Genomic DNA, 12,545 nt, shown 5'->3' with positions numbered 1-12,545 from the left:
ATCGATTGGCCCATGATATGCAAAATCTTCATGTTTCAAATTTTTTTTTCAATCCTAGCATTATAGTATTTCCATATAGATTTTTGTAAGAGGGTACTCCCATGTGGATTTGAATATAAATTATACTAATACTTATGAAGCATTAAGCCAAAGTGGGGGCTCTTGTCCCACTCATGTGGAGTTTGGTTTTATGAATGTTATTTTCCTTAAATAAAATATTTAAACAATGTTCCCAATATCTATTTAATCTCGAAAGATCTCAAGATGTTTGTGTGCTCTATTTTAATATTTAGTATATTATTTTTATTTATAATCTATAAAATATTAAAAATTATAATCTTAGAAAAATATTTATGAATGTCTCAAACTCTCATCTCAAATTCTAATTCAAAATATATAAAATATCACTTACAAAAACAGTTACAATTAATTGCCAACCATTGCCGACACGAATATAAATTTCTTCTCAATAATAAATAAGTAGTTAACTCAATAATTATTATATATTTCTTCTCAAAAAAAAAATAATGAAAAAAATATGAAATGTTTTGCAACTCATAAGTTTTGCTTCTACAATTAGGATAGTTCACACCTATGTCATTTGAGAGGTCCTGTGGGCCACAAAACAGGTTGTCTTCCAGATAGTATACAAATATCCTGAATTTATAATATAAGATATTTATAATAGATAGTAAAATGAGAAAAATATAAAAATATATCATCTTTTTTAAATATGAAAGTGTTAGACAAGTCAATTTTTAATTTTTTTTAATTTTCAATTTTGTCCTCTTTTGTCATGTCTTGTTGCACATCTTCTTCTTTTTTTTCTTTTTTATTTTTTTTAATTTTATTTTCTTTCCTTCTTCTTCCTTTTCTTTTTCTCTTTTTTCTTTTTTTCCTTTCTTCGGTTTTTGTTTCTTCCCCTTTTTTTTGTTTCTTTTTTCTTTTCTTTCTCCGTGTTGCTTCTTCATTTTTTTTCTTTCATTTCTTTAGTTTTTCTTCTTCACTTTCTTTTTTTCTTTTTTATTTTCTTTCAATTTCTCTACCTTTTGTTTCTTCCCATTCTTTTTTTATTTTTATTTTCTTTCATTTATTTGGTTGTTGCTTCTTCCATTTTAGTTTTGTACCCAAGACTTGAAAGTACCCAATTCATAAATAACTTAATACCAACAAACCAATAAAAAAGTTTGATTATTATTACAAAACATTGAATATAAATAGCAAATGAAAACGAATTTGAAATAAATTACTCTTTTTAGTCCTTAAATTTGCACAATTTTTAAAAACACTTCTTAAAAGTTTGAAATAAGAAACGAGAATAGCTATTAAATAAGTTTATTTCTCAAAGAATGAGAAATGCGAATGATATGAAAGAGACAAATAGTTTTTTTTATATGAATTTAAGAGTATGATGTATATCAGTAATAAACTTGGAAAAGTGGCATAGATGGCCCAAAATGAAAGGCACAAATTAAAATATTTGTGTTTGTACGATAATATTTGTATATTGATAATATCAATTATTAGTTATATTAGTGATAAAACTTAGATAGATATCAGCCATATTCATGTATTAGTGATATTGAACTTAGATATACATTGGTGGTAAAAGTCTATGAATGATACTATTGATAATCATGATAAAAGTTTCTCAATATCAGTCATTGATAGTCTTGAGTGTTAATCTTTCAAAATTGATAGTCATTGATGAAAGTTTATCAGTGATAGCCACTAATAATTTATATCATTGATAGCTTAATCTTTGATGATTTTTTTCAGAGGTAATATTCACTTATAGAAGTCTATCATTGATAGTCAACTTAGTTAATTTAATTAATAAAATTGAACCTCGAACTAAAATGTAAGTAGAATGTCTAGAAGTTATCACTAATAGCATGTTATTAGTGATAGAAGCTATCAATGATAGGATGTTACTTAATGGTAAAAAGGAATGACAAAAGTTATCTCTGATAGTATGTTATTAATGATAGAAGCTATAACTGATAACTATAATATAAGTAATATCAGTGATAACGATAGTAGAACTTAGGTGATATCCATATATTGATGATATCAATGATACAAAAGTCAATTCCATTTGATGAAAGTTTACCATTGATAGCCACTACTAAAAGCTATCGATGATAGCCACTGATAGAAGTTACCAATAATAGCCACAACTATCAGTGATACCCGTATATTAGTGATATGACTTAGGTATATATAAATTAAATGAATGACATTAATGATATTGGTTATATGGCTTAGATAAATATCAAAGATAGTCACTTATAGACCTCTCATTGATAGACTTCTATCACTTATAGCTTTAAATGTTAATTTTTGAAAGATGATAGTTTTCTTTCAAAAGTTGATAACTACCTATAAAAATCAATCGTTGATACCTATTGATAGTCTTAGGTGTTAATATTTTAAGTTTGATTCTAATTGATCAATGTATATCAATGATAGCCATTAAAAAATGACAGTATTGAAAGGTGATATTTCAAGTATTACTACTTCAAAGTTGTATTAATATTTTTCAAATTGAAAGCAATCACGGATAGATGCTATCAATGATGACAACTACGACAGCTATTAGTGGCTCATTGATAGCTGCTATCCCTTACTATCACTAATAGTTTTTAATTTGAGAAAATCACAAGAAGAGGTGCGAAATTGTGGGCTGCATGTGACATTTTTAGTTATTTATCCATAGCTATCGCTTGCTATCAATGATATTTGACGCTAATTTTGTATCATATCTCTATATCCTTCGTTTACATCCTTTATTATTTTGGATCTCATTGTTAACTGTACAACGAGCTATTGATTTAATTTTCTATTTTTGTCCCCCCCACCCCGGAAAAAAAGGCAGCTTACAAACTAATGGATTGCGAAACTTATCCACAAACAATTTACAAACTTGAGAGTGTGAGAAGTATTGGGTTTCAGGAAGAAGAAAAGTTCCATCAAAAGTCCAAAACAGGGAGCAGATAAGACTGAATTCCAAACCAGAGCCATCCATGGCTTCTCTCTCCAGCTTCTTCTCCTTCCTCTTACCCTCAAAACCACCGCCCCCAAAACCCCACCAGCCCCTCATTGTCTCCTCTCCTTCTCCGGCAAATCACGCCGCCGCCGCCGCTCAGTGTCAAACGCTCAAATCCAAGGATGGATCGGTTTCCCTAAAGCCCCAACAGGGTCCCAACCATTCCGAGCCGTTATCGGCGGAATTGGCCTCCGTTATCTGTCCGTCGCTGGCCTTCGCCAACACAATGTTCTTCAGATCGGCTTATAATGTGCAGGTGCTTGTGGATGATAATGAACCGGAGGAGCGGCTCCTGAACAGATTCCGGCGAGAGGTTATGAGGGCCGGCGTGATTCAGGAGTGTAAGAGACGGAGATTCTTTGAGAACACTCAAGACGTCAGGAAGCGCAAGACTCGCGAGGCTGCTAAACGCAACCGCCGCAGGTCTGTTTCTATAATTTCCTGTGCTTTCCTTTTGGGACTTGTGTTCTTAGTTGGCAAACTCTCCGATTTTTTTTTTGTTGGGATTTTGATTGATTTTTATTCTTCTCCCTTGGAGCTGTTTGGGATTTGTGTTCTGTTTGAATTTGATTGCTAGGAAGGTAATAGATGTCTTATCCACAATTGACTAGGGAGTTTTAAGAGTTTGTAGAGATTTATATACCCTTACTCTTAAGGGGTCATTTGGCGCGTAGGCTCGGCATCAAAAGTCTGTAAATCAAATGTGTAGGGCTTTATCTTTTTACTCATTCAAGCAACTTAGGTTTTGGAACTCGAGTTAAGAGAACATGGAGATTGTAAAATTCGTACCTAAGGGGACTTGAGAGAGAACTTCTCTGTGTGTTATGAATAATAGAAATTATTTGGCCTTCAATGTAGCTTGTAGTTTTTCACCTGTTAAATGTTTGATAATCTCCATGAGTGTGTGGGCCAACTTATGCCGACTTAAAATAATCTCACAGGACTACTTGACTGACCCTATAACATTTGGGTATAAAAAAAACGTATAGGATATTGATAGTAACACTTGTTAGATGTATGAGAAAGAAGCATCTTAAATTTATATAGTGGTTATTAGGGAAGATGCAGATTTTTGGGTTTGCATCCAACATTTAATGTGAATTTCATTGAATAATTTGTTCAAAAGTAAAGCATAATCTTGAAGAAGTGTATATTTGTATCAATCCAAACATGGCGTAATGGACAAAGGTAGCTATTCTCATCTCCAACGTCACCATTGCATTTCTTATCATTGTTCTTCTATTGTTATAATCTTCATCATTACAGTGGAACTTGTACAATTTATAGAAGACAGAATATAGCCACAGTTAAAAAGTATAAATCTTTATGTTGTGTAATTTTTCCTCCTTGTTTCCTTTCTTTTTTAAGTTTTAGTTATTATTGTTTCTTGTGTTTGTGAACTTCATATCCTGCAGAACCTTCAAATTCCTAACATCTTTTATCTTGAAACCAAATACCATTATGGAACTTCTACTCAAGTTGGAAGATGGATGTAGAGAATGTCTTATTAAAGATTTATTACCCAATTAAGTGAATTATTGAGGCCCCATTAGCTAATTACAATGTTTTATTAAAGGAAAATGGATGGGATTTGTGTGCTAAGTTGTTTCATGAAACTAAGCTATGATTTGGTTGAATAACAGGCGCCCACAGGCAAGATTTACACCACAGAACAAGCAGGATGTGCCTGCAACCAAGCAGGAAGCTGATGATGACAACTGGGATTTACCTGAAGAAGAAAACATTCCTTATTAACCTAATCCAAAAGTTCGCCCTCACCAAAGTGTTTAATGTTTTCTGGTCATCTTTTGATTTTGGGAAGCTGTTAGTACTCTGTAATGTAAGTTGTTTTTCCATGTAATATCTTCTTTAGTTGAGAAGTTTTTGCAATATTCCTTTTGAATAAATAGAAATGATCATTCCTTTTACATATCAATACATACAAACACCTTATAAGGATAATCTCCTAGAATCAGCCAATGAGAAAACTTTGAAACTTATGAATTAGAAAGAGCTACATAATCCACCAGTTTAATCGAACTCACCAATCCAAGGCAATGCGGTTTGAGAATTCTGGTTTACCAATAATTGTCCATAAATTTGATGATTCGGAAGCACAAATCATAGTTGGGTTGTTCCCAGCACAGTATAGACTAGTCCTAAGAGAGGAGAAAAGAACGCTGCGAGGAAGGCATACTAGTTATCTTCAGCCAAATGGGGATTATTATTAAGTCATGGCTTTACACTTTAAATACCCGTTTCTGGAAAATGGAACGAGTCACTTAACACCCACAAAAGCACTAAAGAAAAAAACCTCTAAGAATTTTGTTGGTCCTCTACAACTTCATTATACACTTTTCTCGAGACAGTGTATAATGTTTTGATGGTACTCTAACCAGGTATGCTTGAAGCTTCTACCTAATATAGTGATAGGATTCTCTCACAGCCGTTTCTTTTTCTTCTTCACCACTTTCTTTTTCTTCTGGGGAACTCCTTGACCCCGCTTGAAAATGGCCAAAACCTCAATACTGCAAATATCAAAATTCATGTTTTGTTCAAGAAAAAAATATATCGAAATTCATGTCATACAAAAGTACAAATGACCGATCTGCTGTCAAAAACATTGGCCAAAGTAGAAGATTGATGTTGAGATCTTGAAGAAACTAAGCATAATTATGATTTGAAAATGAGAATACTCATTTCTCTACAGCTAACCTTTGAAAGGAAAAAACTAAGTTTCTTTAGTCCAACATTATAAGGCCAAATTTTTGGTATCTTTGACTAGAAAGGAATAGTAGAGTTTAACAAAGAACAAGGGGGGTGTTCACGTGGTGTTTTGGAATGATCAAAAGCGGATGCACAAATCAATCTTTATACAAGCATTTCAAAGAAAAAGGAAACCATCATATCATCAATTCTCTAAAATGGTCATGGTTTGCAAAGAGCTAATTATGGTTTAACCTAAAAGAATCAACGGAAAGGAAATATGATCATTACCTCTGAGTGCCAGGAAAGAAATTAAAACCATGAGCCTTCTCCAAATGCCACGCCTTGCTAGACAGTAACATTTTGCAATCCTATACAGAGAAAGTTTAGCTATAATCTATATTTTCAATGCACACATTGTCAAAAGTTCATGCGAGCATATCAGAAAACATGGAAGGAGAGCAGAAATACAGTTGAGTTTTTTTATGGAATTTAATGGCAGCTTTATTAAAAACTTACCTCCTTGAAGCTTTCCCATCCACAGCTTATATAAATAAGGGTCTGAGGCAGGGATTGATTAGGTTCTAAATCTGTACTCCCGATTTGGACAGTTTCTTCTCTTGCACGTAACACCCATGGCCTTTTTTCATCTTTCTTATCCATCAAATGTGGGCTGGAGATTGATATTCAAAGTACAATGAATTAATGTGTCAGGAAAGGAAAATTCAAAAGCCTTAGAGGTCATCCAAATCAACTGTCTTAAAACTACCCCAAGATGAGTAAAAGTAAATCCAACCTTTTAGATAATGACTTCACTTTACGTTTTAATGATGATATATCTCGCAACATATCAGCAAGTGGTGCATCCAAACCTTTTCTTGGAGGATCCACAATAACCACATCTGATCCCACAATCCAAGTAAGAGGCTCCTGTGCAATTAGTAGATACACCAAAAAGAAAAGAACCAATTAACTTTCTTGAGTATTCTAAATACCAGAGTAAATCTCACATGCAGTAAACAAGAATCAGTAAAATAAATGAGAGGCCACCAAATACAAAGATTTCTTAAGATGTAGCTAAGTGATGGGTAATTAAAAACACAACTTGGGCTGGACTACCAACTTTCGACGTGTCTGCATGGTGCCAGCTGATACTGCTATTAACTCGATCTGGCAGACGTTCAATCGTCTTCTCAAATGATAGCTTAGATTCTTTGTTGACCTCAACACACTTGACAGATCTGAAAACAGAGGTAACACTGGTTTATCAACTTCTATACGTGTAAACGAAATGGAACTTTAAACCCCACAGGATGCAAATTTGTCCTGGTCCTTGCCTGCATTTCCTTGTGGCAGCTAGTGATAATCCAATTACACCAGCTCCTGCATACAAATCAGCAACTGATGCCCCATAAGGAACATACTTCTGCAACTTTCGGAGCAAACTATCAAAAGCCTGGAAGAAAAGAGTATACGTTATATGATGTAATGGAATTGTCAGGATGTGGCGCCAATAAAAAAAGTTTAACGGGCATAAGACACCAATAACAAAGTTTAGTAAATTTGGAGATTGGCCTCAGATGCTGGAACCAGATTGAAATTTGTAATCCTGCTTTAAGATCTAGACTTTCAAGGTTGGAAAATTTTGGAAATTTCTCCAGCAAATCGTAATTGCCAATACCTTGTGCACGCAAGAGATTCCCCGGCCCAAAGATCTCTGAAACCATTTTAGATCTAAAAATTCCGAAGGAATAGCGAGTCTTTAAATGGTTGTTTCACCAAGAAATCAATGATGGATTTCAGAAAATAGACTCCCAGAAGCCGACCTCAGCCCCCATTCACGTGTCCTAAATGAAAACGATGCAGAAGGCTGTGGGGTTCACCTTAATACTTTTTGCTCTTTCCTAAGCACAATTTGGAATAGGCTCTCCAACCTTTCAATATTTTGTGTGAAATCCAGCTGACTCCCCTAATTTGTGTCTTCAGCTGACTCTTTGCCACCCTTCGAAGAACGAAACCAAAATCTATTTGAACCAATCCCATACTTGCCGCTCTTTTGGGAGTTTTAAGAGCAGAGGTACCATAAAAAGTTTTAGCGTGTAAGTAAGATGAAGTTTGGGACACCATTTTTTAAATCTTTCAACTCAGCCCAAACTCAGTGTAGCAAGTAGCAACGAGATATTCCATTTAATAATTATTATTTCTAAGGTTAGATAGACAATCAGCAACTAGGCATTTAAGATTCAGGAACCCGGGGGGGGTATCAAAACAAGTCGTAATCCCCAGGCGAAATTGTAAGTAATAATATATATTTCTTCAGAATCAAGAGCCTCCAAGATCTGATACTGGCGAGTAGTAGCTTTCTTTGGAGGACTAGTTGGATCTTAGTTTTCCTATTTCTTGGCAATTAAAAGGCTTTCTGAAATCTGAAACATAAATATCTAAGAACCTGGGTATTTGCTTGGCCAAAACTCGATGGAGTCAGACAAATGTCTATTCCTCCAACATGTTCCCAAAAATCTCTTTCGCCTAAAAGATGCCTCCATCTATTGCCAAATATTACCTGCAGCATTTGTAAATCATGTAGCAAGCTAAGCAACAAATGATAGAAATACACATATTTATCACTTCGACTCTTTATGTTGGAAGAAACTTACATTGTTTGTTGATGTTTGAAAATTTGCCCACACAGAATGAACTAGATGAGTGTTACTCCGGATACCACCATTCTTCCATAAAAACTGTATTTCAGTACATTACAGTAAAATGTAAATGGACATCTTGCCAAGCATGATTGTTTCTTGGGGTGAGGGATTTTCAAAACTCACATTGGCTAAAGCATTTAGCTTGTCAGAATTCTGTGAAGTTTCACTCCTCGAATTCCAAACTAATGCTATTTGAATCTTACCTGAAAACAGAGATAAGTTAATCAATTCTAGATTTTCTAAGACCATAAGCACTAGTCTAGACTAACATCAATTGAGTAGTTAGCTTGTAACCATTTTCGTATCTTTCTGAGGATGGAAGGGATGTGCTATACGTTGTCACGGCCATCTGCATCAAAATTATCGAGTATTATCATTAGCATAACCATTAAACAAACCAATGCACATGCTCTACATTCATTTGAGGAATATTTCACTAGTAACCTGAACATATCGCAAGTCACCAGTCCCCTGATCTTCATCATAAGGCACTATGTCGAATTCAGTGATACCTTGAGATAGCACCCCAAAGAAGATATAAATAATTCAACCCATATATTAGCCCCTAAATTTACAAATAGAAGAAATGTGCATTCATATCATTTGAGCTTCATAAAGAACACACCTTGTTTTAACAATTCAACTGCCGCATTTATATTGGGGTGATGAGCTGAAAATCCAGTAAATTTTTTATGATATAAACAATCAAAATTGATGAAGAACAAGAATAAAGCATCCACTAAGATAAGTTGAAATGGAACCTTTGCAATCAGGAATATCCACAACATTATGAGTTCCCTCTTGATAGAGCCCGATCATAGGGCTTGTGGACGAGCCACGAACCGCCAATTTTGCACGGCACCTCCATCCCCACTAAAAACACAGCAATGTACCAAAAAACAAAACCAGACGATTGATTATTCAAGGCATTAGACGAATTCTATCAAGACGAACAAAATGATAAGCAAAAGCAAGTCAACCAGTTTGCAACTATCAAACGTAAAATCTGATACTCCAAGATCGTTGAAGAATTGAGTCGCCTCCTCAACGATGACCGGCCGGTGGAGGTCGAACTCGTGTGTGCATCCGGAGCACCTAAAACGTTCAGCAACAAAAGTAATTACTCGATCGATGAGGTTCAGAGAATAGAACTGTAGTCGAAGTGGAACATACGATTGAAAGTGAGTGCACTGAAGTGCGCATGCTGGTGAGGATACTGAGTCGGGAGTTGATTTTGCAGCGAAAGACAGCAGTGGTGGCGGGAGTGGTGACGGCGGCGAAGGAGAGGAACGAGTGCGCACTGAGCTGGTAGAGAGCTGACAAGTAATAAACGGCGTAATTCGGCTAGCCGTAAAGTGGCACTGAAGCATCGTTATCTCCGGTGGCCGGTGACTCGCCGGAGCAGTGGCGCGAGCTATGGCGGAGCTCTGGCGGGAATTGATGGATAACTTGAGTTACTCTATCAAATAAATATCTCGTCAAAATAAAAATATTGGTTAAATTTTCCCCAAAAAAAATATGATTTTTTTTAAATAATGATTTTTAATAATTATTGATAAAAATAGGGTTCGACCGAAAGAACTGACAAAAATAGGATAGTGAAAACGTGGACCTGATACACTATTGCAGGTAAAATGTGTTCCTGGCCCATGATATTAATCTAAATCGTGAACGAGGTCCACGACTTCCTTCCAAATCATGTGTACGAGCTACACATCTGACATTTCCATATGACTGCCACATGACTGGCATGCATCTTTGACCATAATCGTAGATTGATTGGGTCCACGACTATTTAGCTCATATACCGGGTACATGAGTTAGTGGTCTCAGAAACCTCAACCATTCCTTCTTCAATCAGTTACTTCCTCATCTCCAACATTTTTCTTTCTTCCTCTCTGCCCTAGCCTGCTGCCAATCGTCATCCACCATCTGTCGTTCGCCATCCACTCCATCGTCTACTTTTCTCCCTACCGCCACTGTTGTGTCGCCGTCAACCGCAGGTATTTTTTAAAATATATGAGATTGTGACTTGAATATTTATAAATCTAGTATTTTGTTTAGATGTATGCATGAAAAACTAGAGATTTGAACTAATTTTATTTAAAATGTGGGAGATCTAGTGTGTAAAGGTTGTTTTTCTAAGATTTCGTATTTTATGATTGTTAGATTGGATTTGAAATTTATTTTTTGGATTGTTTGGTTTTGGACTTGAAAATTTGGATTTTTTTTTAGTTTATTATTTTGGATTGTGTTGTAGTTTGTTTAATTTTTAAAAAGAAAAGAATTGGAGTGATCTTGTATTTGAGTTTGGACTTGGGCTGTAGATTTATGGTTTTCTCAAGAAAAGAAAACTTTTTGGATTGATCTTGAATTTGAGTTTGGATTATCTTTTGAATTGATGTTGGAATGGGTTGTTAGTGTTAACCTATTAAGTTAGATTAATATTTTGTCAACTATAATAGTTGTAAACATTTGAGTAAATATGTCGTTGCATCCTGAAGATGTTGTCATTCTTAAACCCTGAAATGCTGGGGAATGATATTGATGTAAAGCTTGATGAATTATTTGAAAATGATGGAAGTGCAAACCATGAAAATGAGTTAGTACTAACAGAGATATTCACCCAAATAGATGCCGATATTACTAGTTCAGTCTATGAACAAGGGTTGACATTGGAGGAAAGGAATAGATGCGTAGATAATTCTAGTTTAAGATAAAAAGGAATGTTATTTGATACTAAATAAGATCTACAACTGACTATAAGAAAGTACTGCGTGACAAAACATTATTAGATTTTCTTAGTAGAATCGAACTAAGATATTTGGTATGTGAGATGAAATGTCACGCCCCACTCCAGATTACCCTTTTAACCTGGATGGAGTGGTGACTGCTGCAGTTAACAACCCTTTTACTGGCACTTACTGCCTATCTAACCTGTTAAATTTGCTCAAACCCTGAATACGTACATTTCATCAATATAATAAACTAATTAACTTAGAACTTAACACACTTACATTACAGGGTTTCATAGCACTGTTTTTACATGAATATTACAACTTAGTGAGCCCCATCTAGAATACTAGTCCCTATATGACAAACACATGTGTACTAACTAATATAGGTCTTCAATTAAGCTTCCTTCAACCTGACTCTTTGAGTGACAGAGCAGCAGCAGGGAATTCTTTTGGGAACTGTCTGCTACCTGAAAAGAAAACATTTGAAAACATGAGCTAGAAGCCCAATGAGTGACTAACATTTAAAGCATAACTTTCATACATAAATTTGATAGTAGAACTGAAAGCTTTAACTAAAAACATAACTTGGCAACTATTATTCATGTCATCATTAACATCACATAGCATAAAACTATGCCTTAGTCTATTAATCTAGAGTGACCTTTTTGCTCCTTCTTTATCATGCTTAACTATATTACTACTTAACTGGGAAGGAACCCTTTTGTTCACTTCCTAAAAACATAATTTGCATCCTTAGTTGAGTTTACTCAATTCCACAACGACAATCCATAGTTAGTGTGGAGTGATCTCAACACTACCAATAACAACTTTACTTACATTCATGTGATTCTAGTTTAAGTACTATCATACCTTAGGTACTACTGCTCAGATACCTTCTCTGTGTCCTTTAGTATCGAGCCGCTCGGATACCTTCTTCGTGTCCTTTAGTATGGAGCTATTCAAATCTAAGACTAAGCTTCAGTACCTTCTCATTTAGTCCTTCAGTATTGAGCTATTCAAATATAAGACTGAGCTTTAGTACCTTCTCATCTAGTCCTTTAGTACTGAGCTACTCATACTGAACTTGCATATTCTTATCTCTTAATGAATTAGTTGCCCAAAAGCATTCTATACTAACGGATCCTCATGTTTATTGAAAAACATAGCATAAACATAACATTAATGTGAGATGCATTGCTTGATAATTATTTGAGAATAGTTGTCATAAATAGCTTTCAGTAAACATGCATTACTAGACACTCATAAGAATTAGCAATTTACTTAAAACATGTAAAGCATTTAGAGTCACTCATAGCTCGTCAGGGCTCTTAACAGTTTATATGCCTC

The 12,545-nt window shown here is 34.8% G+C and overlaps 2 protein-coding genes across 3 annotated transcripts; one reads left to right on the top strand and one right to left on the bottom strand.

Moving 5' to 3' along the window:
- The first annotated feature begins 2,799 nt into the window (after nt 1-2,799).
- Nucleotides 2,800-4,977, top strand: GHS1 (Ribosomal protein S21 family protein). The gene is made up of 2 exons (XM_039044184.2): nt 2,800-3,472; nt 4,693-4,977. The coding sequence occupies exons 1-2, from the start codon at nt 3,027-3,029 to the stop codon at nt 4,802-4,804; spliced, it is 558 nt and encodes a 185-aa protein (XP_038900112.1). The 5' UTR covers nt 2,800-3,026; the 3' UTR covers nt 4,805-4,977.
- A 277-nt stretch (nt 4,978-5,254) lies between these two features.
- On the bottom strand, nt 5,255-9,994 carry LOC120087238 (S-adenosyl-L-methionine-dependent methyltransferases superfamily protein). 2 transcript variants are annotated; one of them, XM_039044162.2, is made up of 15 exons: nt 9,634-9,994; nt 9,441-9,555; nt 9,222-9,333; nt 9,086-9,130; nt 8,905-8,972; nt 8,755-8,809; nt 8,584-8,663; nt 8,413-8,496; nt 8,205-8,318; nt 7,093-7,211; nt 6,879-6,996; nt 6,552-6,685; nt 6,275-6,428; nt 6,047-6,126; nt 5,255-5,577 (listed from the first exon to the last, which is right to left on the bottom strand). In XM_039044162.2, the coding sequence occupies exons 1-15, from the start codon at nt 9,828-9,830 to the stop codon at nt 5,490-5,492; spliced, it is 1,563 nt and encodes a 520-aa protein (XP_038900090.1). In that variant the 5' UTR covers nt 9,831-9,994; the 3' UTR covers nt 5,255-5,489. The 2 variants fall into 2 exon arrangements, with proteins under 2 accessions (XP_038900090.1, XP_038900099.1); XM_039044171.2 differs by having other exon boundaries at nt 8,413-8,484; nt 9,634-9,990.
- Nucleotides 9,995-12,545: the final 2,551 nt, after the last annotated feature.

Source organism: Benincasa hispida, chromosome 1, assembly GCF_027475165.1.
Source record: "Benincasa hispida cultivar pf3 chromosome 1, pf3_genome.v1.1, whole genome shotgun sequence".
In the NCBI taxonomy this organism is placed as follows: Eukaryota; Viridiplantae; Streptophyta; class Magnoliopsida; order Cucurbitales; family Cucurbitaceae; genus Benincasa; species Benincasa hispida.
The sequence above is the reverse complement of the archived record's forward strand: the minus strand, read 5'-3'. Positions and strand labels throughout refer to the sequence as shown.

Excerpts from the sequence above, each read along its gene's own strand:
- GHS1 (XM_039044184.2), top strand. The coding sequence starts at position 3,027 with ATGGCTTCTCTCTCCAGCTTCTTCTCCTTCCTCTTACCCTCAAAACCA. Across the intron at positions 3,473-4,692 it reads GCTAAACGCAACCGCCGCAG|GCGCCCACAGGCAAGATTTA; the intron begins GTCTGTTTCTAT and ends GTTGAATAACAG.
- LOC120087238 (XM_039044162.2), bottom strand. The coding sequence starts at position 9,830 with ATGCTTCAGTGCCACTTTACGGCTAGCCGAATTACGCCGTTTATTACT. Across the intron at positions 8,973-9,085 it reads AGTTGAATTGTTAAAACAAG|GTATCACTGAATTCGACATA; the intron begins GTGTGTTCTTTA and ends TGCTATCTCAAG. Across the intron at positions 6,429-6,551 it reads GTGAAGTCATTATCTAAAAG|CCCACATTTGATGGATAAGA; the intron begins GTTGGATTTACT and ends ATCAATCTCCAG.